General features: G+C 38.7%; 1 protein-coding gene across 12 annotated transcripts in view; it reads right to left on the reverse strand.

Moving 5' to 3' along the window:
* The window catches only part of ADARB1 (adenosine deaminase RNA specific B1), a 76,107-nt gene that overhangs the window by 21,679 nt on the left and 41,332 nt on the right, over window positions 1-13,096 (reverse strand). For all 12 annotated transcript variants that reach the window (XM_080601077.1, XM_080601085.1, XM_080601080.1 and 9 more), the window contains 4 exons: window positions 4,608-4,722; window positions 2,778-2,946; window positions 2,093-2,241; window positions 1,709-1,877 (listed from right to left, as the gene is read on the reverse strand). In XM_080601077.1, the coding sequence (XP_080457203.1) occupies window positions 1,709-1,877; window positions 2,093-2,241; window positions 2,778-2,946; window positions 4,608-4,722 (602 nt within the window). The remainder of the gene's footprint in view (window positions 1-1,708; window positions 1,878-2,092; window positions 2,242-2,777; window positions 2,947-4,607; window positions 4,723-13,096) is intronic.

Raw genomic sequence — 13,096 nt, forward strand, 5'->3', positions numbered from 1 at the left:
TTCCTGCTCAGGATTGCACATGCAATCCTGCACTTTATTCATCCATGTGTTTTCCACGCTGGGACTGTGAACCTTTTGGAAAGCTCAGTGGAAGTGCACAGGGCAAGGGCATTCTGGAGCACTGACTGTTGGAAACTACATAGCAATGCATTCTTTCAAATTTAAATGGACAAAACATGGTCATAAATGTCAGGGAAATGTAAAAAAAAAAAAAAAGAAAAACAGAAAAGAAAAAAAGAATATGAAAATTTGGGCCTCCTTACCCGTCATACAGTCTTTGTTCTGTGTCAAGGGGTTCTATTTGCTTCCTTCACTGGCACAAACAAAATTATTCCCATTAGCCCCAAGGAGAGGTGACAGCTAGCTACGCAAGCGAGAGATGGATTCTGTTCTGCATCACACAAAATCAACAAAATAGTCAAATGTGTTCTAGCTCAATAACTGTCTTCAAGTTTTAATTTCACTAACAGCAACGATGATGTGATAAAAGAAGTCAAATGAATGCAGCATGAATACCACATTGGATGGTTAGGAGAAGTTATTGACATGAAGCTGGGAAATCTATTTGATGAACTATTGAAAATACTATTAAAAAACTTCAATGTCATTTTTGTAAAATTGCCTTTCAACAACCCAATACAGTGGCTTCTGAGTGGCCCTATCTGTTTGTGTTAGAAGGATTTAAACTAAAGTGTCTTCCTTCAGTAAAGATGCTGACTACTTGAGACAAGACTAGAGGAAAAAAGCAATCACCTAACATTCAGCCTGTATTTTTTGATTTGGCGTACACAGTTCACAATTACATTTCCATTTATTTTCTTTTTTAAAATAGACTTAATAAATTCTGAATCAGACTAAGTGTGACTTGACAGATCAGCACAGGTTTTATAATTAAAAAATAATTAAAATATCATCAGTTGAAATACTTGGCATTTCTCATCTATTTCACGAGAACAAAGAGGCTCATTTCAAATAATACTACCATCTTCCAGCAACTCTCCCAGACCTCTGGTACTTTTTAAAGCTTACTACTGCTAAACTGGGGGTGGGGTAAGGGGTGTCATCTGTCTGTCCACAGTTTTCAAAAATCTTTATCTTTGTCTGTCAGTAATGACAACAAAGAATAAGAATATATCAGATAAAGTATAAATAAAAGGACTAGTACAGGAACCAAAATATTTATTTACAGTAAAATATTAAAACTAACATTAAAATAATTTTGAAGCTAGAAATTAAAAATGACCATCAATGGACATGTTTTTAACTGGAACACTTTTTCCCTGCATAAAATAATAAAAATCTAAATTTATCCATGGAACACATCTGCACTATTGATATACAAGGATATATATAATCAGAGGAAATTAATCAGCTACAGCTAGTAGATTTATTGCACTGTCACTGTGTTGCCAATGCCATACTACACTAGAAAAAAAAAGGCATTCATCTGATATTTTCCAGTGAAAATTACAAAACAAGGCTGTCATGACTTAAGTTGCTAAAATGATAGGTAATGTTTTCACCTCGCCTCTGAAGCCAGCAGAAGGTCTGGCACCAACTGCAGGTGAAGAATCAGAGCTTCATAACTGGAGTTGCAGCCATGCTACACCTAAGCAAGGAAACCAAGCAATAACCTGCACATTCACTGCAGCTGTCATGCAACCCTCCATTCTTATTCCACTGAAAAAACAATTATTTAGTATCTCACCTTGCTATCTTGTCACTGCATGACATAGTAAGTAGCCTTTCTCCTTGCAATACTCCATCCCACGTCTGGATAGTGGTAGTAGAGCGCACAGGGATTGTTCCTTCCCCAGATTCTATTTTTGTTCGCAGCTGTCCTCTTGCCTTGCGGTTTGGATGTCTGTCCCCTTGATCTAAATGACAAAAACTGCTTACAATCAACTGAAAAATATTCTCAAAATATTTTACAGATAGCATTACAGTAAGAAGAATCTATTAAAGCCTACGTAGCTGCTGGCTTACACGACAATTTCTATCACTCCTTGCAATTTAGCTACATAACCATATCACTAGTACATGCTCAAATAATACTTTAAACTCCAATACTAGAATACTACTGCTATCATACCCTCTTGTGCTGCTTCATGTGGCGAGAAAATCCTAGCATCTCCACAAGGAGACGTACTTATATAGAGATGAAACTGCACATTCTCCTTCAGTTTAAACCCGCCTTGTTCTGATTTGATAAAAATGGATTTTTGCTGATCATCTTTATTGCTGAAACAGAGAACAAAAATATAGTCAAAACCAAAATTAACGTACAAATAATATAAGCTGGTCAGTCTCAACAGGCATTAAACACATAATGTTTGGAAATCTTAAAATATAACTCTAACAAGTTATTACAAATTAAAAAATGAAAAAAAGAATGGAGGCAAGAAATAGAGAGCCTTTTACATTCCCCAGTGATCTTTCAGGGACTTACCAGAAAACAAAACAACGTCACACATCGGATCACTTGAGATTATTTTGATTTAGATTTTTGTTTACAGATTACAAAATGATTCCCTGTAATTTTGTCTGTGCTTTCCTCTCAAGATTGACACCTAACTGAATACATGTTTTGTTCAATTCAAACTTTAGGGCAAAGAGCTTCAGTTCTCAGTTAAACATTCTAATGCAACAGGTGTTACTTTACACAGTTTGTTTCAGCAGGGCATGTCAGCACAAGTGTTTCAGATTCAAATAATTAGAAGACATTTTCTGACAGCTTTACAGCTCCATGTGGTCAGCTTATCTTCCCATAAGCTTACCTTAGATAAAGCTCAAGTTGTGTATATAGAAATTTAAGCAGGCACCGTCGAGATATAATTTCCGCATGGCAATCATTTAACGCAAGACCACGATCACTCATGTATTCACCATTGATGCATTTTGTTCCTGTAGAAACACTTATTACCAGAGCATCTTTCACATCTGTACCTGACAAAACAAAATTTTAGAACGAAGATACAATTAAAATCACAAGCAATTTAGCAAGAGATCATCCTGCAGAATTCAAACAAGGCTCTTTTCTTTGTTTCTTTTCAATAAATATTTTTTCTTCTGATTTTTTCTTTAAACCAAAAGCTTCACTCAGACTCATCTTCCCTCTACCAGTATGGTCTATGTTTCTTGTGAGTTCTTCATTTTGGAGCTCAGATGAGTTAGAAATTGAAAACCTGCAGGGAAAAATTGCTGCTTCAGGAAGAGTTATTAAAGCCTGATCTCCAAAGACGATGCGTTTTTTCTGAGCCCAGGCAGCCAGTTGGCTTACAGCATGGCAACCGTTTGGCCATATATGCAGATATTAACGATATTAACAGCATCTTTAGAAATGTATTATTAAAAGGCACTGATTTATTTAAAAAAAAAAGACAGAATAGAAGGGTATTAAACCATCAACATGAAAAGTAACACAAGATAATGAAGTTCAAATCCTTAACCCATTTTAAAGCTTATCAGCAGTACAGGACATCTAGAGACGTAGTTCTTGGTGTTAAATAATTCTGCACAATTGAATTAAAAATATTTTGCATGTTTTCTATACAAACAACTACTTTTATCATTAAAACAGTCAGTTCCATGAAGAATTTGGAATGACAGGTCAAAATGTTGCATCCCTCTACCAAAACAAAGCAAAAACCACCAGATACAGAAAGCAGCTGGCCCTGCTAAATGCCTTCTGCTGTCTTCATCCAATAGAATATTTACTGCAGTATGGACAAATGGGAAGAAACATACTCAACATGCCCCAGGCACCTGAAGTTTAGGTGTTTTAGGTGTTTTATCCACAATACAAGATCATCTCCCGGAGGTGCCAGTGCAAGGGAGCCTAGGCTGCCAGTGCGTAGAGTTAGCTGCGGTGTGCATCCCGGCCTGAAGTGGTGCAGATTCATGGGAAGCTGTGTGTGGGTGTGGGAAAGAGCAAACCAGCAGTGGTCCTGAACACAGCTCAGTGACAGCATTGCCCACCACCTGGCTGTGCTGCAGCATTGCCAACGTAAGGGGCATAGCTAGGAATTAGTGATGGAATGGGACACGTGGAATGGGATGTTTGAGCTCTCACTGCTTATGAAATAAATACTCATCAAAGTACAACCTTAAAAAAAAACAACAGATGAGGCCAGCTACCCCCTCTCCTAAAATGACTGAGACACAAAGCACTGAGAATGAAATACAGCAAGACAAACTAACAAAGTGCAAAACCTTAAAGATTTGGAAAGTAATCGTAATTTCTTATATACCATGTCAAAAACAAGAATGCCATCTGTGTGACCAATGTGGTGAAATTTACTTTAGATTTACTTTCAAAAAGTTCAATGTCTCATTTTAAAAGGTTCATGCATTTTGTAGATTATGAATTATCTCAGAAGTCTCAACTACGCAGAACACAGGAGCTCCAGAAACAGATGCACTTGCAGATCTAATTTTCCTTTAATCATCTTTAGCCAAGATTTAATTGCTATATTTAATGCACCTTGAAGAGTAAACAGTAAAAATATATTTCAATACTGATTGACTGAAGAAAGAATATAGTTTCTTAGAACGCAAACAAAGCCCTGGTATTTAGACAGCTAAAACAGTATTTTTTTTTTCTTTACCTGTTGTCATGACAATTCCAGCAAGGACTTTTCTACGTGCATGTGGAGATGTGAAATTTTCTGTCAAATCACTGAATTTATCTACTACCAAGCGTGCAACAGCATCTGCTAAAACCTGTTGGATCACACAGAAATGCACATTAGAAAATTAAACAACTAAAAAAAGCTACAATAGCATTAAGTTATAAAGATCTGCACTTTTAAATGATTTGACACAACAAATTAGAAGTGTTTGTATTGTTTGCTTTAAAACTGGACAAAGATTTTGCTGCATCTGCACTATGTCAAGGAGTTGGCTAGGTCCAATTTTCAGGCACACTGAACACTCAGAGCTCACTATATGTGGAAATAGAGTTCTTTGTGCTCCACGACAGGGTCACATAGCCTTACGTTAAGCATCAAAATACCTTACACTCATGATCACTATGAACTTTTGAGGCTTTGGAGAACAACTGAATAGAGAGATGAGTCAGTATTTTCATGCTCAAACCTCAAAACATCTCATTTCAGCATCCTCAGTGTTGGACCTGAAAGAAAGATTGAAGTGCAAAACCAGCCTCTTCAAAGCAACACAGAAACCTTTTATAACAATCAAATTAATTACCTAGTTACTGCATAAATAAGAATGATTTTGTTTTCAAAAGAGTTTTCTTGTTTGTTTTTTGTTTGTGTTTTTTTTTTTTTTTAATAAGACATACAAATTTAAGAGTGTAAGACATCACTGTATAACCTACCTGTCTGAAAATTAGGAAGACTTAACTCTTTCACCTTAAGGAAAACTTGAACAATAGCCACAGAGCTGTAACTTGCCAGTTGTGCTGACAAGCAACATCGTTCAGGCTCTATGGGGACTAAATTCATATTAATGAAAACTTCAAGATACCATTTCTGCTCTTGCTGAACTCCAATGATGGTTCAGTTCAACACTGCAGCTAATCTCACCTGCTGATTTTAAGGCAGCTGGAACTATAATAACTAGAGATGAATCAAACTCAAATTCCTGAATCTTCACCAGAAAAGACTCTGAAAACCAGGGCAATCTATGCAATATTAGTTTTGAGCAAAAACCACCGTGTAAATATCTGTTGTTGGTACTAGCTGTTTTCTGCAAGTACTACACAAAATCCAGTGCCCCAGTGATACACACAGCAGCATAGTCGATCACTTCGAAAGGAAAGGCTAAGAAAGGCAAGTTACATGTTAAACAGAAGCAGCTGCAATGCAGGAAAACCCTTTTTGGCACTGTTTTTAGACAAATTAAGAGTGTCCATAAGAAGAGGCCATTTAAGGATGATGGCTCTTTCAGACACCATCATGCCCCCAGGCATGCACTGACCATAACAGGACTTCAGACTTTCACACCCACAGGAAAACCCAGGTTTAAACATCTCTACATGCAGATTCCTGCAGCCTGGCATTAAATCCCTTCCATGCAGCGCCAGGCATAAAAGATTTAGATGCTTTGGTTTAGCGCTGCAGTTAAAGCAGGTACAGTCCTTGAGAACCACACTGGGGTAAATTCTTCCTGCCTCCCTGTGCTTATTTCAGTGCCTGGCTTTCGGGGCACCAGCACGAAGGCTGAGTGCTGGTCCCATCATGGGGCTGGTGGTTGCTGCAGCACAGTGGAGGGGATGGGAAGCAGAGCACCAGAACACCGTGCACCATTGCTACCCCCTACTATAGCTCGCATCCGGGCAAAACCAAGTACAGACAGGTGCTACATGAGAGATAAAAAATGACAGTCCTGCATGGGGGGAAGCACTTTTCTTTCTCCTTTAAATGAAGGCTAAGGAAGTCTTGATGAAGTCGGTCTCTGGACAGATGTTAAGAGAGGTTTTTTGCTTATGTATTTGCAGACTGAGGGATAGAGAAGATTCTTTAAAGTTCTGAAGAAGCTTGTATTAGGCAATCGTTGTAGCTTTACATACACTTCCCAGATGCTGAACATGCTTATTATTATTATACTTGGTGAATACTCTATAATAGTCTCACAGAAAGAGTAATAATTACAACAGCTGAAGGTAACAGCTGTAGATAACATATGAGCTTTCTAGGGTTAACCCTACAATTTTCTCAACTTCACAGTAAGATTTGTAAGCTACTAGTCTCCTGAATTAAAAAACTGAAATAGAAACTTCTTCCTCACTGACCCTTACTATGGCTTCTGAAATTAATATGGATATATTCTGAATCCAGTTTTATAAAAAGGAGAAAAGCGATGGAAGGAGAGAGAGAGGAGAAAGGAGGAGAGAGGGCTGAAACGTGGCCTCTCTATTGCAGTGAGATTACTAAAGGTTACAAGGGAGATGAGCAACATACACCTAACATACACCTATGGTGGAGGATGCCTCAGAAATAAAGTCAGGCAAGGGCCTGGGAAACCACGGAGGAAGCCTAGCCAAGAGCAAGGGCTCTGTACCAAGGAGGCCATCATGGCAAACTCAGTCCACTGCAACCACCTCCAAAAACAAAGAGGCAAAGTTTCTCAAAAAAAATGGTCTATCTTGTTCTGTTGTCTTGTGTTCAGGTCCATTGGAAATAAAGGCACCAGGAAAAAAAAATTATTCACCACATGAAACATGCTTAAAAACTCGGGTCCTCACCTTAACTCCTTTTACTCCTGATAAGCAAGAGGAGGTGAAAATGAGATAGAGACCCTACTAGATAAAAAATCTCCAAACTTCTCTTACTAGCTTTAACAATCTGTAGACCTTAAAATTGTTTCAAGGGCACTGAAAATAAACGCCAGGTTCTGAAAGAACATATAAATCATTACTCCAGAGCACGGTCCTGACTAGGTGCTTTCCCAGAAACAGTTTCCAAGCCCAGCCACACGACGATCTCTGTATGACCTGGGAACAAAAAGTCACGGGGACAAATGAAACCTTGAATAACTGATATGTGTATTAAAGAATGCAGAGTCCTTACTGGGACTCCAGACAGGGTTACGGCAGCCTTACCAGCAATTTCTCTGCCATCACCACATGACATAGAGCAGAAATAACTGAATCATCAGAAGACACAGATTTTTGGTAAACGGGAAGGTAGGAACTGGATGAGAATCATGCAGGTTATGATCAGGCCACTGCACAACAGGGAACAAGACTTACTGACCTAAAATGATGACCTTGCTGTCCCCATTTCAGATCATTTCAAATCAAGGACACAAAGCTCCACATCAAGACTAGGCCACTGACCTGTCTGGGTATGGATCTTTCACTTCTCTTTCTCTATATATTCCTTTTCATATAAATAAATACTAATTGTAGCAGAAATTGAACTCACCTCTCACCTTCCCAATGAGTGCCCTAACATCTGACACAGATTCTCAATGCACTCTCCTGCATTAAATCATTATTCAAAGTTGGGTAATTCAAAAAAGGAAAGACCTAAAATAGCTGACAGTTTGCTCATTAAGTCATGTGAGCTCAAAGCTATTTTGGGTGCATTGTTCTTTTCTCTGATGAAGTTGCAGTGAAACCAGTTCTTTTCTACACATACAAAATTATTCGGGTTAATAAATATTTTGCAGCAATTTTGCATCAGAAAACCCTCCCTGATCGGCTGTGTTTCAAAATATTCTGAACCTGGCCTGTCTGGATCTGAAGGAAGGCCTCTGTAGGCCATAGAGATCTTCCCAACACAGCACAGATGTTTCATGCAGACAAACGCTGGTTAGCATCAATGTGATGGGGCACCCAGGCAGCTGGAGCTGGGGCACTACATGGGCTGACAGCACCCAGGTCTCACTGGAGAACTGACTGAAGACCTCCCAGTCTTTTGTGCGCTCTGTGGATCTACAGTGGTCCTCCTTTCTTTCAAGCACAAATGTTCTCCCTCAACTTCATTTCTTCTTACCTTCACAGCTGAAGGCATACCTGAATTTTCACAAGCTGATGAGCACTGGCAGTGTCCACAGTAGGTAAAATCAGGATCAACTGGGTCCATTATCTCTCCTCTGACAGTGACCAGCACACACAATTCAGAGGAGGTGCAAATATATCTACACTAATGAAACAGGTTAATTATTTTCTAGTTCTCCAAAGTTTCCTGTATTTATTTAAAAAAACTCCTGCCTGGCAGCAGATTCTCTGACTGCTTGTGCAAGTGTATCTTTAACATTTCTTCCAATTCTATAGTAATTATTTCAATATGTTTTTCATTAATTTTCATATTCAGTTTTATCTTTATACTAGGCTTGAATTTGTTACATTCTAATTCTCCTGTATGTGCTAAGCTGCCTTTTTCAATAAGCTGCACAGGTCTTCTCAGTATCCTTGCAGAAGAAGCCTTCCCAGATCTCTAATCACTTTCATAATTAATTTGTATATCTTTTCTACATTTGAATACTTCTTTTCTACCTTTCCCCCCACCCTCAAGGCTAAACCAGGATTAACGTAGCACTTCAAGTGAAACCACACATTACAGCATTGGTTCTCAGGACACTTTTTCTCCTTAACATTTTGTTTTAATGTGTCTACAGCAATATACAGGATGCTTTTGCCCTAAGTTCAGTTTGCAATACAATTAGTTGAGTATTTAAAAGTACTCCCTCTATTGGATTTTTACATTTATTTCATCTGCAACTACACTGCTTATTTATGTAGCTCAAGTTACTTTCTCTCACAACAGTCCAGCTTTCGCTAATCAAAATAGCTGTTTTTAAACTTCAACATTTACAACTCCAAGTCTCTGGTTTCCCCATCTTTGCATTCAGGCTAATCTTTTTAAGTAAACAGTTTAAGGAAATCCAAGAAATACCATTAAAAAGCTGATGCCGAGGTTTTCCTAGCACAGGATGTCAGTGGATACCCTCCACCATCAGGTTCCTCCAGTCTGATGGAAACCGTTTCCATCAGCAGTGCTGGCAGATGGAGCAGCCTTGACCAAGACTTCACTGAAAATCCCCAGGTGGCCTTCTTTACTGCTGGCAAAAAGCCCATTACTGTGAGAGAGATCATCGTACTGGGACACACCACGATGCATGCAGTTGGTTCAAAACAAACAAGATGAGACTCTTTTTCCCAAAATACATACTTAAATGGTGGAACTAACTGCTGCAGGGTGCTACAGAAGCTAAAAGTTTACAGAAGTTCCAGAAATTTTTGAAATTTCGGGGGAGGGGAGGGGGGTAAGAATCCATCAAGGATTCTTAAATGGAAAGACACATCATTTCCAGCTAAGAAAATCTTTGAGACACAAACTGCTGAAGGTTGGAAGAATATACTGGGTAAGAATTGCTATAGCCCTTTTCTCATTTCTTTTTTTCAGGGCATTTGGTACTGGCCTCTGTCCATGCTGATTTTTTCTTTCAGAGACAGAATAATACCCCCTCTGACAGAGGTGCGAGCCTTCCTTGGGAAACGGGGGGTGCCTAAGGGAAAAGAAAAAAAAAATCAAAGGGAAAACAAGTGATTTCTGGGACATTTATCTCTGGGTGATAAAGAGATCAAAAAAGAAGAAATAGAAAAGTCCAGCAGAGCGCCTGTGGCCCCTGAGATGTCCAAGGAACTGCTCAGTGGTGGTGGGGGACTGTCTCTGTACTAGGATCCCCTATAATCTTACCACTTCCCTGAGCTGAGGCTGCTGGCAAGGACCTGGGCAGGGTCTGCCAGCTTTGGTCTGGCCCAGTAGGGCTCTTGATATGATTCAGTGCTCAGAAATGCTACTTTCCCCAGTAATCAGACTTGGGCTTCAGAATAACAGTTTTCAAAAATCTGGTTCTATCAGCTTCCACACTTCAACTTCTGTCTTCAGAAGTTATTTTAAAATACTGTTCACATTTCTCTGTCTTCTCCAGACCTCAACAACCATAGCTACCTACCAGATCTTTAGACCTATGACAAACGAGGCACTTTGAATGTTTTAATGATTTTAACCTAAGCATGTTGAAACACGTAGTTGTCTTCCACAGAAAAGAATAAAACTTCAAGGACACATTTTAGAGCCCTTGGTACATGCTGTGGGTTACTGTACAATACAGGATATCCTGTTGGACTTGGCATGGGAGCTAAAATGAGGATGGCTATCAATTTACGAAATGTAGCTACCCATAAAAATATTTTCTTTGTTTTGGAGAGGCATATCCCTACCCCACTGGACTGACAATTTCTCCCATTTTAATACACAGAGTAATAAATGCACAGGGCCTGATTTTTATCAGTGTACCTTCATCTGCTCTGAGGCACATGCTGACTTACTGGCTTTAAGTCGCTCTCCCAGCAAAGAGATTTTCCTCACCGCAGGCAACAGTGCTTCATCTTTCACAAAAGGTCAAGCTGTAAACAAGCAGATAAGCTTGCTTTGCACAGACTGATTTTAAATGTATTAAACCACAGGACCTTGATAACCCACTTTACTGGCCAAATGATTATATCCGTATCTACTCAATAAGCTGATCTCTGATATCAACTGTCCGTCTCTATCACTTGATAGCTTACACGTGTATTCCCACATTTCATTTCCTCCAGAGTGCTTGCATCTACCAGAAGGTAAATAACTTTTGACACGTACTTCACCCAAAACTCCCAATCACCACCCAGAGCAGCAATCACCTTTTCGCTCCTCTCAATTCTTTCCGCTCTAACAGTTTTCCTCGCAAGGCATCACAAATTAACACATTAGCTGCAGACACCTTAGACTTCTGCCTGCTGCCTACCAGATCCAGAAGGTAATGGCACCTCTCAAGAGGTGAGGCGTCTGGAGCAACACACTGCTTTTCACCACTTCTCTGAGCTGAGAATGCATTATTTTGAACCTGCAATACAGGCAGCAATTCCAACATTTGCATTGGCAGAGCTACATTATACTTTCATTCCTTCCACTGGGCTTTCAGTGCTTGGAATTTTTCTCCCCTCTCATGTTTCTAGTTTGCAATTTTTCCAAATAAAATCATTATTTTGTTTGGTCTAAGGGTTGTTACAAATCTCAACCTCGTTTGCATCGCTCCTGTACTCTCCAATGTTTGTGACTTCACCCACTTTATGACTATCTCCAAATTTAATATATTTACGCATATTCATTAAACACTGTTTAAAAACAACTGTTTAAGAACTCGAGTTGAAAAAAAAAAGGAAAAAAACAAAAGCACAACCAAACATCACAAATGCTTAAATCTTTGATTACTCACTAAAATGTACTAGAACAAAATCACTTGTAATAGACCATGATGTAATAGATCAATTCCAATAACTTGACAGCTAATTATAAATACAAGCAGAGTAATAAAACACAGCAAAGTGCAGAAAGAAAATGGATGTCCTGATTACAAACTGACCAAAAGACTCAAAATCAATAGCTGACTTTTAATGGGATCTAAATGAGACAGTACCAGCAACCCGCCCCTTCCCCACATGGTGTAGTATGCTGAATTACTCCTACAAACACTGGGTTCTCTTCCACACTGGAGTAGCCTTTTATGCACATCTGTAAGAAAGGTAAAATGCAAGCTGGCCCTAAGGTATGCTTTGTTGTAGACAATATGGGCATCAAGGTCAGTGTTGGAATGCTGGGGGAAAAAAAGTTGCTTGCATGTGTTGCTTTTTCTAAAAATGTATTTATTTAAAACTGTACCTTAAGCTCAAATGCCCAGAATTGGCCACACAGTTTCTGCATACCTTGCACAGCATAACTACAGAAACAGCCCACTTATGGGGTGACACTCTGGGACAACGAATAGGTACACAGAACTGAGAATGCAGGTCAAAATCTCACAAAGCAAGGAGCTCAGAAGTACCCATCACTGTCCAGTGGTCCACTGAAGTCCCTTAAAAAGGCTGTGTAAGTTGTTATGCACTGATCTGCTGGGCAGACAAACAACTTTACCCCCTTAGAATGATAAAAATGTGAGCTGTGAGATAATATAACGATTCTACCTTCCCCTTCTCAGAACAAAACTTACCAGAAGTCACCCTGAAAAATTATTCAGGGCAAGAATTATTCTTTCCTACTTCATATTGCAGTTCCCATTTTCACCATTTTACTGATTCAGGAACTAGTAACATGTAAAAAAAACAGTGATTTTTTTTTTGGTGTCTGGTGCCAAATCCACCTTTAAAAGCACTATTTTAAAAGCAGTCTGAAATAGCTGAACCTACTGAAGAAATCATAAAGACCTGAAATAGCATAATCCTAGACTTGAAAAAGCATGAAACATTCATAAATAATCCAATAATTATGCAAGATAAAGAGACAGCATATAGGAATTTCTAAATAATGCATATTGTCTATGCAACTAGAGGAAACAATGTACTTATAATAGTCACATTTATATATACTCTTCAACCCCAGATTATAGAATGACATTGAATCAGACATATAGAATTTTTAATGAACTTTAAAGCGATGTTTTTGAGATGCCAAAGGTCAAAGCCTCAAAACTCTCATTAGAATAAACAGAAAGTTGAAAAGAATTCACGGGAACTTATATGTATATGTATGTATATATACATACGTAACAAGTACATGGATTTAGACAGACATATCATTAA

This window comes from Anser brachyrhynchus, assembly GCF_964034855.1.
Source record: "Anser brachyrhynchus genome assembly, chromosome: 7".
Classification (NCBI taxonomy): domain Eukaryota; kingdom Metazoa; phylum Chordata; class Aves; order Anseriformes; family Anatidae; genus Anser; species Anser brachyrhynchus.